The following is a 22466-nucleotide window of genomic DNA, read 5'->3' on the forward strand; positions in this document are numbered from 1 at the left end:
TTTTAGTCTGTACTTAGCTGCAAGGACAAAACCCAATTGAACCTACCCTACGCAACGAGAATTTATTATCTTCCATTGGTGAAAGGCTAGGGTGGAGCTCCAGAATTGCTGGATACAGGCATTAAAATGGTCAGGGGGACTGCTTTCCTCTCCTTTTCTCCCAGTTTCAACTATGTTTTTCTTGGACTTAGGGTGTCCTTATAGTGAGTCATCCCTGATGGTACCAGGAGAAACCCCAGGTGTGACATGAATTGGCCCCACTTAGACTGTGCTACCCTTGAAGTGGGAGTGGAACTGCACCCCTGAAACACACTCATTGAGAATCTGGGATGGCCATTCGTGGACAATGAGGGGTGGCATGCTGAAACCATAGGTCCACCATGGAGGTTAGCCCGTGCCAAATTGACCTGACCCCTGGTGATTTCTAATCAAGAGGGATGCAGTAAAGATGTGAGGACTCTGGTTGCTGCAGCAGCTGGTCATCACCAAAAACCTTTACTGGATGATTCTGTGTGGAGGAGAAAAACCACAGAAGAGGTCTGCCCACGGCCAGAAGCTTCTCTGAATTGCATGTAGGGGGTGCACGATAGTGGCATCTAGCCAGCTTGACAAAGATATTTGGCCTCTTCTGCTTTCTTACATCTCCACTCTACATTTAAAATCCCGCATCTCAGAACTGTCTCTTGCCTCCTAACAGACTGAGTGTGCTTTTCTTCATTTCAGCTAGCTGTTTATTGTTATTATTATTATTATTATTTCATTGTTTTTTGTCTGTTTTTTGCCTCATCTTCCTGTTTGTAATGCTCATCTCACTTTTCCATCTTGTCTCTGTGCATTTCTCTTTTCCTGGCTTTGTCTCAGGGAGGAGGAGGAGGAAGAGGAGCAGCCAATCACGGAGCCCAATTCTGAAGAAGAGAGAGAGGATGATGCTTCCTGTCAGGGCAAGGACAGGTACCTAGGACTGGAGCCTCCCAAGCTCACACTAAAAGTGGGAGACTCCTTCCTAATGATAGTTCACCACCTTCTAGTGGCCACCTCCCTTCCTCATTGACTCCCACTTCCAAACTCTTACTTACCTGTTCACAGAGCCACAGAACCACTGGTTTTGTAGAAATACCTGAGCATGTTTTCATTAGAGAACTGCACTTTTTATTGAAATCCTGCCTTCCTAACCACACTTTATGGAAAAAATCACTGGTTTTCTCCACACCGTTCCCTCCCTCATTGAATGCTTTAGCTCAACCAGATTGATGGTGACTAAAAAGGCTCATCTCCCCTAAGAAGATTCTCACCCTTTCAGCATTGTAGTAAGAAGAATTCCACGTGTTCCCTTCTTCTCGATTTTACCAGTTACACTATTAGCTAAAATGTGTGGATAACTACTATATTAATGATTCAGGTTTATTTTTTATTGGAACAAGCAGGAACGCTTTCACCCCATGCATCATAGCAAAATTTCCCAGTATTTATTTTCGCACCCAAGACAACTAACATATAACTCTGTAGCCCTTTGGGGAGTTTGCTGTCCTCTACTCACCTCCTCCGCACGGTGCTTTCTTTCTGTCCTCAGGCAATGCTGACAGCCATGGGCACCTTGCAGATTTTTTTAGATTCTGTAGCTATTTTCGCCAAATGGTGTCTGTATAAAACAATAAAAACTGCTCACAGGTAGTTTCTTTTTCCAGTATTCAGACATAATTCTAAAATTGAATGGTTTTCTTCACTTAATTGATTGCCACTGCAAATGAACATTTTTACTGTGGTTTTTTTTTTTTTTTCCAACAAATAAGCAAAATCAAAAGGATCTTGGATGAATCCAAGTAAAATCTTTGCCAACTTTAGATTTAATGGAGTCTTTGCTATGGATGTCTCATCTGCCAGGCTAGCAGTGCGCAGCACGCAAGTTCTCAGATGGGCTTATTTGACACTCAGACTCCTGCCATGCCCAGGGGTCATAGAATCTTCTCTGAACTGACAAATTGATGACAAACTGATGCCCCTATTTGGAAATGACTGAGAAGAAGCCAGCAGGACGTGGAGAGGAAAGGAATGAGCTGATGATAGAGAATTAGCCACACATTTCAGGAAAGATCAGCATGAAACAGAGCCCCTGCTGTGCTTAGAGCTAGTGACTGATTACTTAGAGGTGCTCTGGGAAGGGAGGATGTTGGTTGCCATCCCACCTTCAGTTGAAAATAAGCTGTAGGAAATTCTGTAGACTATCACTGAAACAGGGATATGCCTCCCTATCTGCTGAAAGGTGCATGTTCTGTCCCACCCGCACTAACCCTTAAACCCTCAGGTATGCACAGGCTTCTGCACCTTCAGACCAGGTGGAAGAATCTGGCTGGAAAAGGTGGCCTTCAAAGGCATCCCCATTAATGGTGTGCTGTCTCTGCCTAGGATTGTTATTTATACAGGCAGATGATTGTTTATCTTATGCCCGGAAGAGTCTCTGACTCCACAAAGTGATGCCGGAGGGCATCCTTTACCAGAGACGATTGGGCTTTCAGTTTTAGGAAATAAACATGTGCATGTTAAATACCAGAGCTTGATCTTGATAGTACCTAGGTATTCATTAACCTTCATCTGGATGTTATTTGTTCTCTGGCGTAAACTTCTGAGACCGTAAAGGACTTCCCCTTCCTTACATTGGGTTGGTGTCTCTGCTGCCCTGCTTCTGCGGGCTTCTGCTTAATGTGTGCTCCCCGCCAGAGGCACTGCCCTCGGCTCACTACAGCATAGCCATCTTCCCATCAATCCAGGGAAACTGGTGTGTTCCTGCTCTTGCGTACAGGTAGAGCTCTGAATTTGAGGTGGGAAAGTGAGGCGGGAAAGAAGACGGCTCACATTCCATGTTCACACGAACATGGCTGGGAGTCAACTTCTCTGGGAGGGGACTGGAAAAGTGCAAAGTTTAACATAGATTCCCAGGTTATAAATGTATGTGTTAAAATATCCAAGTGCCTAAATCCAGCCCCCTGAAGATGGAAAGCTCTTTTTTTTTTTAGTTTTATGATATTTAACTGACAAATATTAAAAATTGTATATAATGTCAGGCTTGGTGGCTCACGCCTGTAATCCCAGCGCTTTGGGAGGCCAAGGCAGGTGGATCACTTGAGGTTAGGAGTTCGAGTCCAGCTTACCAACATGGTGAAACCTCATCTCTACTAAAAATACAAAATTAGCCAGGTGTGATAGCACATGCCTGTAATCCCAGCTACTTGGGAGGCTGAGGCAGGAGGGTCGCTTGAACCTGGGAGGCAAAGGTTGCAGTGAGCCAAGATCATGCCATTGCACTCTAGCCCAGGGCAACAAGAGCAAAACTCTGTCTCAAAAAAAAAAAAAAAAAAAAAGGTTGTATATATTTAAGGTTTACAAAGTGATGATTTGATATATGTATACATTGTGTAATGATGACCACAATCAATGAACGCATCACCTCCCATCGTTACTGTGTGTGGAGGGGCTGAGGTCAGGATTTTATACCTGGAACTGTGGCAGAATCAGGCCTGTCTGAAGGAGTCTGAATGTCACAGATGTAGTGGGAGGTCCTGGAGAAAAGTATGAAACGGGCAAAATTTGGCTTTATTGTCCTGGCACCTCTTTTTAGCTCTTTGCATTCCTCACTGGCATTTGTTCTCCTTTTCTCTTAGCCATACCTGCTTTCATGAAAGATTCTGGAAGCAGTTACTGAAGCGTATGGCTTTGTGAGATACCTCTTCCTCAAGGTTGGGCTTTTTAGCAGGAGGACAGATCTGCTATTTGAGCAAGACAGAGATGAAGTGCCAATCGTGGAAATTCAGATGCCAACACAAGCAGCAGGGAGACACATGGGAAGGGCCGGGTGCGGAAGAGTCTTTGGGGTTCCAGTAAATTCCCAAGTCTCTTAGGCCTGGAGGCCAGGTTTGGCCTGAGAGCCACCTCCTTGCCCTCTGTAAGTCTTACCTCCCGGTTTGACAAACTCAGTATGTCAGGATTGCTGGGGCAACCGAAACTTCTGGTGACAGGCTTTTATGCTGCAGTTCGAGAAACACAGCTGGACTCTGAAGGGAGTGATAACAGTACAGAAGTGGCTTTTTGTCTGTCTTTCTCTTTTTCCTAACCTTTGCTCCCTCTCTCCCAAATCTTTTTTCTTCTTCCTCCTCCTCCCTGCTGGCCCAACAGCAAGGTCAGCCCTGCCTCGGGGCAGAGCCCCACTGGAAAGGATGCTGCTCCCAAGAGCTCTGCCCTCCCTGCTGTCTCGAATGCCAGCTTGCAGGGAAAGCCGCTTCTGGCTGGCACGGCAGGTGGGACCACCCGGCGCAGTGGGTCCTCTGGGCCTGAGGCCATCCCATCTGCCCTCCTGTCACCCCCTGCCTCAGCTGCTCGGCCCTCCTCTGCCACACCCGGCTCCCTGAAGATGTCACCGACCATAGACAAGCTGCCCTATGTGCCCCACAGCCCTTTCCACCTCTTCTCCTATGACTTTGAGGACTCCCCCCTGTCCACCAAGGAGAAGGAAGCAGAGTCCCAGAAGGAAAGCAGGTAGATTTGCTCACCTGGAGGCTTGTTTGAGATTAACTCGGGGAGGAGAACACAGTGTGTTAACTGCACCCCTTGGCTTGGCTTCTGCCATGTTTTTTGTGGATTTCAGACCAAGGAGGGAGCAGCTGTGGCATAAACTAAGTTGCTGACCCCTGACTAAATAATGACCAGCGTTTACATAAGATGCAGAGAAAATTGTCATGTTTGAATTAAGGGGATTATTTGTTAAAATTTGATTACTAATAATGGGTTTTTAAATGTAAGGTTTTACATATGTATAATGTGTCCAAATTTGTACATCTTGTACCAAGCTATGTGGCATGAAGTCTTTTTGACCCTGAAGAATGTATCAAAGTCCTTTGCTGTCTTTCTGTGCCACATTGTGAGCAGGCTTTTCTTCCTTTGACAGTTCCTCTGATTCTGTCTCTTTGAGCACATATTCTGCCTCTGAGCCTTACCACTTCCGATCTTTCTCTTCTAATAGGTGGGTGTCTTTTTCTTTCCCTTTTCTATAGCCTTGTTTTATATTCTAATGTATGCATTTTTCTTTTCAAAGAATGCTAATATCTTCCCACAACGTGACACACAATTACAGTTTGAACCACTTCATAGGTATTAATATAATGACATTATTTTACTGTGAACACTTAAATCTTATAAAAAATGGAGAGGGAGGTGTGCAAATCAGAACTTCCCCGAGAATGTTTAACAGGTGTCTGCCTGTATGAATATCTTTCCCTCTTGCCTGCATTATGAACTCTCTGCCGGAGTGGGGAACTAGAAATAGAGTTGGCATATTTTGAACGATGAGTTGTCCAAAAATCAATAGTTGATCATTCTAATGACCATTTCATCTTAATTATAATAATAGCTGACACTTATTGAGCATTTTTTTGAGCCGTGTCCTGTATTTTCCATGAAATTAGTACTTTAAAGTATTACTTTACCCTTGAGAGGTAGGTTCTATTACAAGCCCTTATTACAGTGGGGAAACTGAGGCACAGAAAGGCTAAGTACCTTGAAGACAGTCACTCAGCTAGTATGTTGGAGGGAGGTTTCAACCCCAGGGAGCCTGTTCCAGAGGCGTTTCCTGACCCATACGTGGTGCTGCTGTCTGTCATTTTGGCAGTCGGTCACTTTCTCTCCTACTGCACTCGCCACACCCTGCCAAGGCAAGTCCTTGACAGCAAGATGCTTTTGCCAGAGCCTGTGTTTGGGGGACCCCAGCCTGGGTGCCCTAGTCAACATGAAGCTGCACCATGTTTTAAATGAAGGCTTATAGGACCTGAACCTTGAAGGGAGCTCCTTCATACCATGAAAATGACCAGTCTTTATGGGTATCAGACCTTTCATCTAATAAATAGGAGGGCTAATCTAAACTATGATCGTTAACAATGTTTGCTTACATATAACCTGAAAGAATTTTGAAGTTTCCCTCCAAGTTTTAAGAAGCCTGTCTACAGTTTTATTTTTATTATACATTTAAATTGTTGATGTAATTTGTCTATTGTATATATGCTTTATATTTTTTTCAAAACCTTGAGGCTTCAGATTTTACCGATTTAATTCTGGAAAATACCTATGTATACCTACTTGGCAAAGCCCGTCCTTAGTCAAGTAAGACTTAACTTCTGTCAGAAGAAGCCTGATTTCATGTTTCAGTTCAAGTAAGTGAGCTCATATGCATCCTTGACAACAGTCTAATTTCTGGGGCCGATTCTCAGGTGGGCAGGTAGACAGAGATGAGGCATGAGACCTTGCTTCTAGTTTTTCCCTGGATAAATAAAGCTCCATCTTCTCCCTCCAGCATACTTCTTAAGGAATTCCCTTAGGAGTGATGTTTTCCTTTGCTTGTACCCTGGAGATTTTATAGCACAAGCCAGTGCCCCACACTGATTTCACCTGCTCAGGGGTTTCTTTTCTTTCTAAAAATGGAAGGTGATTTTGGAAGGAGAAGCTGGAGAGGACTGGGAGACCCTAGGAGCAGCATAGGAAGATCCATTTTTTTTTTTTTTTTTTTTTTGGTACCCCAATTGTATTATCCCAGTGAACCAAATTTGAATTCCTTGAAACTATAAGTTCTCTGCAGGTCTCTTCCAGGTCTATAGTTCCGGGATTGTTGTTATCTTTCACACAGTTTTTGTGGAATGAATCCAACATGACTCTTACACCTTCCAAGAACAATATCTATGTGCAAGTTAGGAGCTGAACTTTTGACTGGAACAAAAATATGTTGGCGATCTCATCTTTCCCAGAGAGTGTGTTAGCCCATGGTGGTGATCCTGGTCTTTCTGGTGATGGCCCTAGTTGGGGCTTTCCTGGGCCCCAGATCCTTCCCATTTGGTCTGCAAGCTTCACCACTACTTATAGTCCTGAGGGTGGGAGCAATGGAAATATATAAGCTGTCCAGTTGAAGATACACGCAAATTGTCATGGGGAGGGGGGAGCGGAAAAAAAAAAAAGCTGCTTGCTTGTGAATGAAGGTTGACTTTGATTTAACTGAGCGAAGTTTGTAAACTTTTAAAATCACTTGTCCAACAGGAACTTGGATACTGTATAAATATTGTTTGTTTCTATTGATTTTTGTGATGTTCATTTGCTGTGGTTTTCATGGGTCTGTGTGACCACAGATGGACTACTCAGTGGTTGACTGCAATTGAATGGATTATAATAAAGACCAGCCAGTTAGTCATTAAAAAGAACCCTCACCCTACACACACACACACACACACACACACACACACACACACACAAAATGCTGAATAGTGAGTTGTATGATCTAGTTAGTTTGGCTGAAATTGAGAAGCAAAACTAGACTATGAGGCATTTGAATTAATTGCTTAGTCATTAGGAAAACCAAAGGAGGGAAGAACACATTCTGCTTATTTCCATAGCATCATTTAAACACAATTTTAGCAACGTGATCCTGTTAAAACATTCTGCAGGATGTCCACTTGTGGTGGGAAGGGAATTGTTTTAGCTGCTGAAGTAGGATAATAAGCTGAGTGTCCAGGCAGCTGCTGACACAGGCGTGGAGCCCGTGCGGAACAGGCTGCATTGGGGTCTCGTCTCGGAGAGCGCTTGGTGTCGTGGGGGGCAGTCTCCTTCCTCTCCCTCATTGCCGTGCTTACGGCCTGGTTTCTTTCCCTGTTTGCTCATTGGCTTTCTCTCCCTTCTCTATTTCTGCCTTTGTATGTTCCTTTCATCCTTTGCTTTTGTGCTTCCTATGTGGCCTGTGGTTTGGGAGCAGTCTTGAAAAATTAAACCAACTCTCACTTGGAGAAGCAATTAACCTGTTTGAAATGTAGAGTGTTGGGTTTTTAAAGAGAAAACGAGTATTCAGAAACCAAGTCCCACAAAGGTGATGTGTTCATAGAAGATGGTGGGATAGAGTGTTATACTCTGAGCCTCTCTCTCTCCGGCACTCAGAACATGCCAGCCGTGTGACACTAAATAAACAAATAAAGACAGCAACAGCCAAACTGACCAGAATTAGCAGCACAGGATAGATGTGGGTCATATCAATATTTTATTTTCCATTATAATAATGAAATTTCTTATTGAAAACTGAAATTTCATCTCTATATTCTTTTCAAAAAAATAGCCCATTTTTATAGTTTTTCCTACACTTAGTTTTTCACTTTTGAGAATATTTTTGCACATTTGTGATCAAACTGTGTATATTATATCCTGATGTTTTCATTTAGCCTGTATTATCATTTTTCATGTTGTCACTTACAAAATTGGTAATCATTTTTAATGGTTGTATAATAGTCCATTGACAAATACTATATCATACTTTCTTAGCCATTTCCACATTGTTACATGGTTGAGTAGTTTTTACTTTTCTACCATGATCTAAATAATGCTCCACTATTTGCAGGATCTTCCTTGAAAGAAAAAGAAAAAACAGATGAATAATGCTCCAATAAGTATCTTCCTGTATGACATTTTCAGTATATAAATAACTATAAGATTATTTCCTTATGTTATCTTCCTAAAAGTTGACTTACTCTGTCAAAGGATACACTGATTTTGAAGTCCGTTTGCTTTCCAGAAGGGATTCCGACCTCTGTTGATGGGTGTTTGGACTGGACTCTCCATGTGCAAGAAGCTCTTTGTGTACTTATATCATAGTGACTACTGGGGTCCCACACATTCTAATACAGTGTCCCTAACCAGTTTAGTGGAAGGGGTGGGTCCTGCTCTGTGGCTGGGTAGGTTTGTGAGGCAGAGCTCCCTGAGCCTCATTATTTGTAAGTAATCCTGAGTGTCTGAGCCCATGCAAGGGTGTCAAATGATGATTTGTTTTCTGGGAGTGCTCTGAGTGGTGATAGCTAAATACGGTCTGCTAAAGGACATCTATTCTGAAAAACAGAAATCTAAAATTTTACAAATCTTGAAATTTAACTTGTCAGACATGTCTGGAAAATAATCAAATCTCATGTAAACCTCATGGCTATAATTTTGGTTTAGGGGAAATGTTGGATGAAAACATGAATACATGCACCTCTAAGGAGCAGGCCAGTCCAGAAGGCCTGGGGACAGTTTCTTCTCAATCACTGAACATGCGCTGGGATTACATTTAATGAATGAAATTGATATGGAAATACTAAAGTGGAATTTTAAATAAGATGTTTCTTTAGCCAACCATATGGTATTTCTTACAGACCTGTGATGGAATTAACACTAATTGTGCCACCATCTGAGGCAAGAAAAATCTTCATGGTTCAAGTGAAAATGATTTGGATTTTTAATTATGTTAGCAAATAATTTTAATGTACATTTGAAAAGACAGGAACTGTTAGGGTTTTATTTAAAACCTTTATCATAAATCTTGCTGCCTAACGGTTTTGGACTTTGGGAAACTCCTCTTATGAGAAATTATCAGAACAAAACAGGGAACAAACCTCTTTAGGTAGAATTATCACTAACGGTGGTAGCATTTCCAGACCTGTTTATCTTGCAAAAATTAAAATGGTTTGCTAAGTCTTATTTACTGACTTGTACTTATTTCTCTATCCTTTTTCCACCACCTTAAACATCTGCACTTCTTAGATACAGCAATTTTGGCAACAACTCTCATCACTCCTCAAGACCCTCATCTGGATCCAGTGTGCCCACCACCCCCACATCATCCGTCTCACCCCCACAGGAGGCCAGGTTGGAAAGGTGAGTTCGACAAGCGTGCTGATGGCTTCACAGTCCTCAAGTGAGGGGAATCAATTTGATTAAGTGTGGTTAAAGGAAAAATATAAATAAAAGACATAACATGAAGTGTTTTCTTTACAGAACGTTGTCTGAAGCCAGGAATATTTTCTCTTTCTTTCCCACTATTTACTAAGCAAATATTTTATTAAAGGTGATATTTTAATATTATTGTCTCATCCCCCTACACACTTTCCATAGAAAGTATAAAAATGTCTTCTAAAATATTTGTGTGAATGTTTTGATTCCATTCCTTAAAAATTGTTCTAGATTTTATGTAAGCTCTGCAATTTGTTATATACACATCAGTTTTCACCATTGAATGATTAAATCTATGTACATCAGAAATTAGTGGGCCCATTAAGGTGCTGTGTAATTAATCCAGGACCTACCAGAAGAGAAAGAATTGTATGGGTACATGGAAGGAATTTAACTTGGCAAGAGTATTAGACCACCAGAAATTAACTGATTATGACTCCCAGAAGCAAATGATTGCCCAAGGATGTGTTTACAAGGGAAAGGTAAGACCTATAATTTTAGAACAGTTAGAAAGTTACCCTTACATGGCAAGAGTGCTGAGTTAGAGAAGGCTGGTAAGGATTCCAGCTCACTCACTTGGAAGTTATTTGATCCCTGAGGGTAAATGCCAATTACACCAACCCTTACCTTAGAGGGTGATTTTGATGAGCAAACAAAAGTCCACTCGGGAGTGCTGTGTGAAGACCACCATGTGTATCTGGTGAGAGGAGGTAGTGTAGGAGATGATGGCATGTAACTTCCAGCAGCTCCTCATTCGTCAGGAATCTAGACATGAGCGACATCAGAGATCACTTACCTCACATCCCAAATTTAAAACAAATGACCTGTGTTCCACGTTTAGATCCTCTTCTATGTGTATTCTGAAGTGTGTTTTGCTGAGTGCTGCTGGTGATTGGGGGTTTGGTTGGGTTGAGAGCAGGCAACACCTTAGGCCGGGAGGAAGGGATGGCCAGTGGGGTTTGCCTAGTCACATGTCACTGTTAACTTCTCAGATGGCATGTAGATCCTACGGTGTCAAGCTCTCAGATTCCACAGTCCAGCATGGCCCTGGGCTGAGCACACTCGGGCTAAGTTAGGTCTTGATAATAAGGTAACCATTCGATTACCCCGAAGACGCCCTTACCTGTCTGTAGTTCTATCCTTTACCCTAGGGCACTCCTGTTGGAATTAGCCAAAATTACCTGTAGTCCTGAAGAGGTCACCATACAGATGACCCTTGTCAAATGGGATGTAAGATTTGGGGCCGAAGTGAGTAATATTGGAGTGTGACTGATACGACGTTGCACATTTTGCACCTGCCAGGCTGCCAGCTCCTCAGGGACTAGCACCAGGTTCTGTTCATTGGTGTGTTTCCTACAGTGCCTGGGGCCTGGCAATAGTAGAGCCACGGTAAACACTGATGGAAGGATGGGGTGACTTAGCTGCTCACTGCTTGGGAACATTTTGGAGGTCTATGAAGTTATAAAGTTATACAGACAGGGGTTCATTTGGCCCACAAGATTACCAAAGCCCGGGGCTTTGGAGGTGTTCTTCCCAGGTTCTAAAAGGGAAGCCCCAGCCTCTGCCTGCTTTTCTACCACTGGAAACCCAGATCCAGGTTTGGGCTAGAAGATCCAGGATCCTGAAGGACTCCTGTCTGTGTCTCCCTCTCTGCCTGGACTGGCTGAAGTGCCCCTGGGGATAAAGAGGGTGGGCAGTTAAACCAGGAATGGTAGAATTGGATCCTAGAGCCTGGGTGCAGTGGCTCACACCTGTAATCCCAACACTTTGGGAGGCCGAGGTGGGTGAATCACGAGGTCAGGAGTTTGAGACCAGCCTGTCCAACATGGTGAACCCCCATCTCTACTAAAAATACAAAAATTAGCCTGGTGTGGTGGTGCGCGCCTGTTATCCCAGCTACTCAGGAGGCTGAGGCAGGAGAATCGCTTGAACCTGGGAGGTGGAAGTTGCAGTGAGCTGAGATTGTGCCACTGCACTCCAGCCTGGGTGACAGCAAGACTCCATCTCAAAAAAAAAAAAGACTTGAATCCCAGAGTGCCTTGAACATCCTGGGGAAGAGGCTGGACTTTATTCTGAGACCACTGGAGCTGTCCAAGTTTGAAAACAGGAGACAGGAGGTGACCAATTCTAATTTGTTAGTAGCATAGAACAAGCCACTCGGGTGAGGCTGCAGGAACAAGGGCTGCCGCGAGGCAGTGTCAGAGTTCAAGAGAGAAGACCATGCTCAACATGTCAGTGGCTGTGGGACTTGCCAGGAGCAACTGCCTGGAGGGTAAGAGCAGGAGATGCAAAATGAGTGAGGTTCAGGCTTGCACGAATGTGTGGATGTTAGAAACAAGGAACTGGGACGATACTGGAAGAAAAGCAAATTGGATGGAGACTTCCAACCTTGTGCATGTGAGGTCTAAGGAGCCTGCCTGACATCCAGGAAGATGTTCCAGAGGTCCTGGGGAGGTGTGGACTCAGCAGTCCTTGGCTTGAAGAAGGCTCTGGAGTTAAATCCCTCTGAGAGAGCCTGGCATTGAGATGGGGTCACTGGGGAACGGCAGTGGTGGGGTGACTCTTCTAAGTTCCTTTCCTTCTTACAGTACGCTATCGCTGTAGGAACTTGGTTTTCTTTACCATCTACTCTATCCATGGGCAAGTAAGGTAGCTTCTAAGAGTCTATCACCTCCTTTACATTTGCTTGTCTTTTTCACTGTCACCTTGTGTGGCTCTGAAAAACCATATGATGAATCATTTGACATATCAGATGTACAGTTTTATTAAGACCAGGAAGCCACTGGACCTGGCTGTATTACCACTTATGTTTTGTAAGTGGAAAAAGAAAAAGAAAAATAAGAGGATCTTCTAACTCCAAATCATACTTGTACACCATCACCCAAGAATATTACATCAGTTGTACTTATGATTTTAGACATTTTTATATAGTTTGATTTTTTCTTTTTCATATTTGACAACTGAATTCTTTGGATATCACCCATAATCTAATTTTACCTATGCAAGTATTTTTTGCCCTATTAAGATGTATGATTATTTTTACTGAGATATGTATACTTTAGCAGAATTTGTAAGATTTGTGGTTGGTATGTTTTATGTATATATATATTATTAAAACCAAAAACGTACTATATTATGAATAGTTGCATTTCTGCAATGAGGACCCACATCTTCTGTGATCATACCCCTGACTAGTAAACATTGTGCCTGAACCCCATATAATACTAGAAAGTTCTAGAACTTCATTCCCTTGATTTGGAAACAAGACTACTTCACTGAAGTCCTGGGATAATCAGGCCAGCTAAAACACCCTTCAGGCACCTCGGCCCACTTTGGAAATGCAAGTGGACGTTGTCATGAGCTTGGAGTTTTCCATTTCTTCCCCCACAAGTATATTAATGTGTTAGATGTTGATAAAACTTGGAATGATAAATTGACATAGAAAGGAAGTGCTAAAGAAACAATATGGAAAATCAAGTCAAGTCAAGGATATTAAAATGAATCCATCTCCATATCTCCTATTATAGCTTTGTTAATAGAGCAGTCTTTTAGAAATAGAGTAACATCTTCATGAAATTGGAACTTAAGAGAAACAAAACAAGAAAACCAGAACTATTTGCAAAGGCCCTCAGAAATACAAGATGCAATTGTTTAATGAAAGCAGACTTTTAAAACACTTCACTTTTTGAAAATGTACTTTTTGAGCAGAGAATTTCTAAATATTTTCTTTGTGAAAGAAAATTAAATGACAGGAATATTTAACCATCTGTGTTCAAGTATTCAAATGAAACAAACAAGCAAACAACCACCCCTCAAGCGTGTATATAGTTGTGGGGCTTTGGGAAAGGCCGGGCCCATCCTCTTCCCTTCCCTGTAGTGACATCTCCATCTTGTGGACTTTCTCATAAATGGCAGCTGGAGGATTGCCTTGTCAATGTGAGGAAATAGTACGCCCAAGCCCTGGGACTGAAGACAGTCCTTGTGCTGGGACTAGAGAGGCCACCTAGAGTAAGCCTATCCTGCACTGTGAGTGCTCACTGGGAAGACATTGTAGGAACCTCAGGCCCATACACAGGACGCCAGAGAGGATTTCTCTGTGGACATGCTGTGCTAAAACCCAAAGGATCATATGCACTTTAACCATGCATTCTGTTCTCTTTTCCACTGGTAATAGTGCCATTGTTTGCTATAAATGACACTGACCTGCCTGTTTTTCAGATTAATGTCAAGAGCCCTTAGAAGATCTTGAGAATGGTCTTTCTCATATAGTTGTCCCAGCAGAGTTCTTCCTACTTCCTGTAAGATTATAAACCCAGATATAAGTAACGACATCTTGTTAGGAAGTAAGAATGGATAATAAAGGATGGATAAGGGACATAACCTGTTTTTGTGTGTAGTAAGAATACTTAACATGAGATCTACCCTCTTAGCAAATGTTTAAGTAGGCAATACGTTATTATTAACTGTAGGCACTATGTTATGTAGGAGATCTCTGGAACTTCTTCATCTTACATAATTGTAGCTTTATGCTCATCAGATAATAACTCCTTACATCCCTCTTTCCTCTATCCCCTGGTAACCGTCATTCTATTGTCTACTTCTATATCTTTGACAATTTTAGATGCCTCATATGAGAGTCATTGAGTTGTTTTTTCTCATTGTATTATAGAAGTTCTTTATAAACTGTGATAAGAGTGCAATCATTTTTCTCACTGTTCTTTTTACTTCATTTATTGTGTTTTTACCATTTAGAAACATTCAATTTCATGAGTTAATCTTTTCTATTTTCAGGGTTTTGTGTTCCTACTGAAGAAGGCCTTTTCTCTCCTGATGTCTTCTAGTACTTCTGTAGCTACATTTTGTCACATTTAAATGTTTTATCTATCTGGAAATTATTTTAACAAATAGTATGAGGCAGAGGTCCAACTTCAGCTTTTTCATACATTCAACACCATGTATTGAATAACCCTTTGTTTCCCTACCATGTGTCAGATACTAATAGGAATGGAGGTTGTTTACGTGTCAGTGTGTTCAAACTGTTCTTAGGAGCATCTCCCCTCTCTTCGTGCTGTCTGCCTTCCCTGATCAGCCATGCTGACCTCTCACAAGCTCTTCATCCCAGGTTTTGGCTTTACCACTTTCTTCCTGGTCATTGGAAGTGTCATGTGCTGCCGTGAAACAGTCCTATTATTACATCATCTGCTTTCAGGAGGTTGTGTACAGTGATTGACAGTGCTGTAGTAAAGAACACAGTCATATTTTAGGAAGCTGGGAAAGTGGAAGCCTTCAGTGCTTCTGTGGTGGCTGCTCCCCCCAGCTTAAGCTCTCTCTTATGGGAATCTCACTTGCTGTGATCCCCTTGAACACCTATCTCCACCATGTTTATGGAGACGACTCCATCAGAATTCAGGCCTCTGTTTCCATGCATTTCCTGCCTCTTTGCAGTTACCGTAGTTCTTCCAGTGATGGCCTGCCAGGCATGCCTTTTGACTACCACCCTGTGTGTAACTTGTGGGTACCTGTGCCTCCTTCATCTTATTCCAAGTGGACTGTCTATTCCCTATGAATCCGCATGCTTGTGTCTTCCCATTCTTGTCTGCTTTGGCTTTGATCATTTCCTGCCCTGACCTCACTAGTCAGCTACATGTGCCTTGAAGTTCTACTTGGGTTTTTGAATCACTGTTTTTTGTGGATATGTGATCTGGGTGTTTTCCTGGATCCCAAATGCTTGCTGGCTCTGTTCTATCACTTGGTCAACCCAATACTTAAAAAAAAAATTGTCAGTGGAATTGAGAGCCCCACTGTGCAATGGGGTTCTGGTTTTTTAAAAAAATTAAGTTGGTTGATTAAAGTACATTTTTTAAAAAACAAACTTCTCTGAGAACATCCCAAATAGAATGTAAACTAATGGGATAAAGGACATTGTCTTTCTATGTGACACAGTTAATGGCACCCAGTCCACAAATGCCAGTAGGAAACAAGCAGTACCAATGTGGCCTGATTCCCCACCATTCAAAGACGCTGTGTTCTCTTTGGACTATGCAGAAGCAGGTCTTCCCGCTTGCCTGCTGCTAGCTCCTGACAGCAGTCTTGTTACAAACAGTAAGAGTCCCTGTAAGGCAAAATGTGGCCCTTATTAATTGATTGCATTACATCCAAAGCGCACAAGAGGAGAAGCACCGGTTCTACTGAGGGAGTAAGTTCAGAGTGGGGTCTGTCTCACTAATGGTAGCTTCACAAAGTGACTGTGGACACTAGGGGACCTAGGCTGTGCTGCGCTGCAGGACTCTGGGTCCTCAGCAGGTACTAGAGATTCTTTCTTCCACATACATTTTAGATCTGACTTGACTTTTTCCCACCATCCCTACTCCTATCTTTGCCATGGTTTCCAGTTGTCACTTGCTACAGTGGTTTTGTACCATTATTGTACAAAGATCACAGAGCAAAAAGGTAGGGGTGTGTGTGTGTGTGTGTGTGTGTGAGAGAGAGAGAGAGAGAGAGAGGGAGGGAGAAATTGAGATTGAGATTGAGATTTCTCCTTCAGAAACATGTATTCCTGGGCTGGGCGCAGTAGCTCATGCCTGTAATCCCAGCACTTTGGGAGGCTGAGGTGGAAGGATTGCTTGAGACCAGCCTGGGCAACAAAGTGAGACCCCAGGTGTGGTGGCTTATGCCCATGGTAACAGCTACTCAGGAGGCTGAGGCAGAAAGATCACTTGAGCTCAGGAGTTGGCAGCTACAGTGAGCTAAGATCATGCCACTGCATTCCAGCCTGGGTGACACAGCGAGACCCTGTCTCAAAAAAGAAAATGTATATTGCTAGATCACTGAATGTTTGTTGCCTTATCTCTTTCCCCATTCCTTCCCTCAAAGCCCAGTAATGAGGACTAAATAAGCTTTATTGTTATAATGGAAGGAGACTGAGTTTCCAGTTAATTTTGGAAATTGTGTATATGGGATACACAAGTCTTACATACTCATGTATTTCATTCAACAAGTATTTATTGAGTGTATTGATTGAATCAGATCCAGTCCCTGACTTCACAGGGCTTACACTTCAGTGGCTGAAGCAGAAGATAAACAAACCATCTGCAAATAAAGAGTTTCCACTGGAGTGAATGCTGTGAAGAAAATGAACCTTCATAGAAGAGCTGAAAAGAGAGAGGCCGTCAAACTGGGGGCCTAGCACAGGTGCTCTGTTGTTGCGGGGGATACCCCTGGCAAAAGGTCTGGGAAACTAAGTCACTAATATAAGGCAAATTGCTATTTGCTCTGAGATTGGCCTGCTGGGGTGGGGGAGGGGAGGTTAAGAGAGGGATAAGAAAATGGAGTGAGTCCCTATCTTTCTTCAAAACAGGATTTTGCAAATCTGGGAAAGATGGGAGACCACTTGGGATCAATTTAGCATTTAGAGAAGAGGCAAGTGTGTAAAAGAAGAGTGAGCTGGCCTGGAGTGAAGAAGCAGAGAGGATATGGGAAGAAAGAATGGGCCTCAGTACTGGCCAGCAAGGCCTGGGAGCCATGGAGCACAGGAGATGCTGGTGGCGGTTAGTGCTTTGGGAAGCTGCCAGGAGACTGGCAAATTGTGAAGCCAAACGGGTGGACCTGGGGCTGTGACAGGAGAGGACTGACCTCCTTTGGGCTGGAGGACTTACTTGGTCTTAGACAGAGGGTGGAAATTAAGAGGGAATGAGAGAACTGGCAAGAATTGCTGTATGCCAAAGTCAGGGCCTACAAAGGGGCCAACGGACAGGCTGAAGCATGACAACAGCCAGGGCCTGGAGAAATGGCTTCATGCTCTAGATGTGAGCCAGCACAGTAATGTGAGACTCCACGTGGGACCAGACTCCACAGCACACTGTGAGCCCTGCTATTCCTTCCCATGGCGAAGGAGCTCAGATCTGCACTGAAGCACTGTGTGCAACAGGCTGGAGAAGAGAAAGCAAGAGGGAGACTGAAATCCACATCCAGTCTCTGATGATGGCTCTCTTCAGGATTGTAGCAGTGGTGATGGGAAAAGCTGCCTGTTTGTTGGAGATGCCTCTGGGGCTTGCTGGTTTCATCATGAAAGCTAGGATATGACCCTGAAGCTATGGAGGAAGATTCTTAAGTTTCCTTGTTTCAGGGCAAGCATATGCCTTTTACAGCTGGGCATAACTTAGAGTTATCTCTTCTCCTGTATCATTAGACAAGGTGATCCTCAGTTTCATAACCATGTTGTGAGGACGATCTCATTGCTCAGCATCATTTCAATGCCATTTTATTATTATTATTATTATTATTATTATTATTATTATTATTTATTTTATTTATTTTTTTTGAGACGGAGTCTTGCTCTGTCGCCCAGGCTGGAGTGCAGTGGCCAGATCTCAGCTCACTGCAAGCTCCGCCTCCCGGGTTCACGCCATTCTCCTGCCTCAGCCTCCGGAGTAGCTGGGACTACAGGCGCCCGCCACCTTGCCCGGCTAGTTTTTCATATTTTTTTAGTAGAGACGGGGTTTCACCATGTTAGCTAAGATGGTCTTGATCTTGTGACCTCGTGATCCGCCCGTCTCGGCCTCCCAAAGTGCTGGGATCATTTTATTATTATTTTTTACCTCTAAGTCTTCATATTAAATTATCTACTTGTGAATTAAGTGCTAATTTCAAATATAAGATACTTTCTGAACTTAGTTTTTACTTTTGTTAATATTTTACCAGAGATTAACATTTACTTTTAAAATAGGAAACATCAAAGGTTTGCATCTTTCACAAATACAACTTCACTTAACTTGAACTTACCAAGGGATGTTTTTTAAAACAGCTTTTGCAGTAAAATGGACATGCAAGAAACAGCACATAAGTTTTGGCATATGTGTACACCAGTGAAACCATGACCACAGTGGAGGTGTGCATATCCATCGCCCCAAAACTCTTCTCCTGCCTCTTCGTGATTATTGCTGCCCTTCCCCATCCCTAAGCAACCACTGATCTGCTTCTTCATTGTAGATTCATTTGCATTTGTGTTTTTAGCATTTTATGTAAGTGTAATCAGGCAGTATATACTCCTTGAGGGGAGTTGACTTCTTTCAGTTAGCGTAATTGTTTTGAGATTCCTTCATTTTGTTGTGTGTTTCAATAGTCCATTTATTTTGATTAGTATACCATTGTGTACATAAACCATAATTTGTTTATCTGTTTACCTGTTGATAGACATTTGGGTTGTCTTTGTATATATATGTGCTTTCATTTCTCTTGGGTAAATATAGTCATTCGTCACTTAATGATGGGGATATGTTCTGAGAAATGCAGTGTTGGGCAATTTTGTTGTACAAAAATAATAAGGGACTATTCTGAACAATTATATTCCAATAACTTTGACAACTTAGATGAAATGGAAGAATTTCTTGAAAGACAAAAACTACCAAAACTCACTCAAGATGAAATAGATAATCTGGTATGAATTAATATAAGATAAACAAAGATAAAAGACATTGAATTGGTAGTTTTAAACTTTCCCATGAAGAAAGCTCCAGTCCCAGATGTCCTCCTAGGCTATATGGTATAGCCTATTACTCCTAGACTGCAAACCTTACAGCGTGTAACTGTACCAAATACTGTAGGTGGTTGTAACACAATGAGAAGTATTTGCATATCTAAACGTAGAAAAGGTATGGTAAAAATACAGTATGAAAGAGAGAAAAATGGTACATCGATATAGGGTACTCACCATGAATGGAGCTTACAGGATTGGAAGCATGAACATGAAAGCCTGGGACATTACTGTACATCACTGTAGACTTTATAAACACTGTATACTTAGGCTACACTAACTTTATTATAAAAGAAAAGTAGTTGTGCTACAATGTTATGATGGTTATAACATCACTAGGTGATAGCACATTTTCAGCTTCATTGTAATCTATGGAACCACTATCTTGTGGTCCATTGTTGACTGAAATGTTAAGTAGTGCATGATTGTTACTAAAAGTAGAATCGCCAAGTTTTATGGCACGTGGATGTTTAGCTTTTAAGAAATTGCCTGTCTTCCAAAATGGCTGTACACCAGAGTAATGCTCACAAAATGAGAGGAAACATATTCCTTCCTCTTCAGCTTTCTAGAAGAGGCTGCATAGAATTAGTACCACTTCTTTCTTAAATATTTGATAGAATTCACCAGTGAGGACATCTGGAACTGGAGCTTTCTTCATGGGAAAGTTTAAAACCACAAATTCAATGCCTCTAATAGATATTTATCTTATATTAATTCATATCAGATCATCCATTTCATCTTGAGTGAGTTTTAGTAGTTTTTGTCTTTCAAGAAATTCTTCCATTTCATCTAAGTTGTCAAAGTTAATGGAATATAATTGTTCAGAATAGTCCCTTATTTTTTTTTAGTATCTGTAAAATCTGCAGTGATCGTATTTCTCATTCTTAATATTGGTAATTTGTGTCTTCTCTCTCTTCTTTCCAATCAGTCTGGCTAGAGATTTATCAATTTTTTTTTTTACTACAAACAACCAGTTTTTTGTTTCATTTAATTTGTATCCTATTTTTCTGTTTCTTTGTTTTATTTTCTTTCTTCTGCTCACTTTGGGTAAAATTTGCTCTTTTTTTCAGTTAGGAGATGAGGTCATTGATTTGAGACTTTTTATCTTTTCTAATATAGTCTTTCAGTGTTACAAATTTTCCTCTAAGTATTGCTTTTGCTGCATTCCACAAAGTTTCATATGTTGTGTTTTTATCTTCACTTAACATGCTTCTTAATTTCTCTGTCAATTTTAAAAGTCTTTATCCCATGGGTTATTTTAAAGTATTTATTTAGCTTATAAGTATTTGTGGATATTCCAACTATCTTTCTGTTACTGATTTCTAATTTAATAAAATTGTGGTCAGAGAACATAGGTTATGTTCTTGGATACTTTTAAATTTATTGATATTTGTTTTACAGCCCAGAATAGGATCTATTGTGGCAAATATACTGTGTACACTTGAAAAGAATATGTATCCTGATGTTTTGGGGTGAAATGTTCTGTAGATGTCTATTTGGTTGTTGGTATTGTTCTAGTATTCTGTATCCTTAGTGCTTGTCTGTCTTATTCTGTTACTGAGAGAATAATAAATTGCATTCTATAATTTTGATTTTTTAAAATATATTGCTGTTCTATTAGTTTTCCCTCGTGTATCTTGAAGTTCTTTTATTAGGTGCATAAATATTTACAATTGTTATATCCTACTGATGGCTTGACTCTTTTCATTTGAAATGACCTTTATATCTGGTAACATACTTGATTCTTAGGTCTACATATTTAGCTTTGTTAGGCAGGACCAGAGCTATGTTTAGTCCAATATATTTCCACTACTGAGGCAAGACACTTGTTAAAACTTTAACCAGTTCCTTCTGAATTATGAGGTTTTTCTCTGTAACTGTTGGGAACAGGCAGTACTCTCTGCCTTATATAATTTCCAGGCACTGTTTGCTCTAATTCACTTGGATAGTTCTTTCACTGGCCGCAGATTACTTTTTACACGCATATGCTGAACAATCCTCACCTAGTTACTTGAGGAAAACCTTCTGCAGATGTACAGAGGCGTGTGTGTGTGTGTCTCTCTCTCTCTGTAGACCCTTTCTGGTATGTTACCCTGCCACCGTTAGCCCCATTGGCCTCTCCAGATGCCAACTTTGTCTCCTCTACTCACGGAGACTTCCAGGCTCTGCCTGAGTTTTCTCTTTATGCACCACAACCTGCAAACGTTCTCTAATCAGCAAGCTAGGGCTATCATGAGGATCACCTCCTTTGCTTTTCACCTGTCAGGAATCACTGACCTTCACCACCAGTTTCTTCAGTGCTGCTGTTTCATAGATTTTGTCTGGTTTTTAGTTGTTTCAGGTACAGGTAAATCTGGTTCCTATTACTCTAAATGGACTGAAAGTAGAAGTCCAAGAGCTTTCCTTTTTTCACCACTGAAATAGACTCCAATTAGATGTAGAAAGTTGGATGGGTTCAGTGTGCCAACTTTTACTTTATAGGGAAACTTTTATTAGAAAAGCTAATTTCTGTAAAGAGACAAAAGAAAAAAAGCATCATGAAAATGATAGGTTTCATTGTCCATAAATTTGTCCACTTGCTACATGTGTTTTTGTGGCATTGCTCACATCACTGAAGTAGACAACACAATTCAGTCAGTGTGTATTGATGGCGCTCAGACACAATTACTGTGGGGGAAGGAGGAGAAGCTGGCAACAGGGACTGTTTCTGATGTGCTCCCAAAGGCAACAAGGGAGTAAGCCATGCTGGAAACAACGTTCGTTCACAAAACAGGGAAGGAACGAACCAATCATTTGTGATGATATGCCGAAAGGACACATCCAGGAGTCTGGAGAAATAAAGAGCAGTGTCCACTGTGGTCATCAAGGGAGGTGTCTTGAAGAACTTGGGTAGAGAGGAAGTGAGATACCGCTAGGCAAAGGAACTAGACTTCTTTGGGGACCAAGATAGTGAATGGCTTGATTGGCATGGAGGTCATTTTAGGGGACATTTTAGGGTACAGTGAGATATGAGTTTAGCTAATAGGTCATATTCTAAGATGACTTTAATTGCTGCAACATTTCAGATTTTATTGGAGTCTACCAATGAAGTGTCAACATCCTCAGACTGAAATAGAGAAAATATTTTCAAAACCCATCCTGTTTCAGTCAGCTTTTAACT

At 41.7% G+C, this 22466-nt stretch overlaps 1 protein-coding gene across 9 annotated transcripts in view; it reads left to right on the forward strand.

The window, feature by feature from the left end:
• The window catches only part of FHOD3 (formin homology 2 domain containing 3), a 486695-nt gene that overhangs the window by 356280 nt on the left and 107949 nt on the right, over nt 1–22466 (forward strand). For 6 of the 9 annotated variants that reach the window (XM_009192610.3, XM_009192611.3, XM_009192612.3 and 3 more), the window contains 4 exons: nt 862–951; nt 4168–4527; nt 4937–5011; nt 9586–9699. In XM_009192610.3, the coding sequence (XP_009190874.1) occupies nt 862–951; nt 4168–4527; nt 4937–5011; nt 9586–9699 (639 nt within the window). The remainder of the gene's footprint in view (nt 1–861; nt 952–4167; nt 4528–4936; nt 5012–9585; nt 9700–22466) is intronic. The other 3 variants (XM_009192615.3, XM_003914316.4, XM_003914317.4) reach the window with 1 other exon arrangement.

This window comes from Papio anubis, chromosome 19, assembly GCF_008728515.1.
Source record: "Papio anubis isolate 15944 chromosome 19, Panubis1.0, whole genome shotgun sequence".
NCBI classification, from domain to species: Eukaryota; Metazoa; Chordata; class Mammalia; order Primates; family Cercopithecidae; genus Papio; species Papio anubis.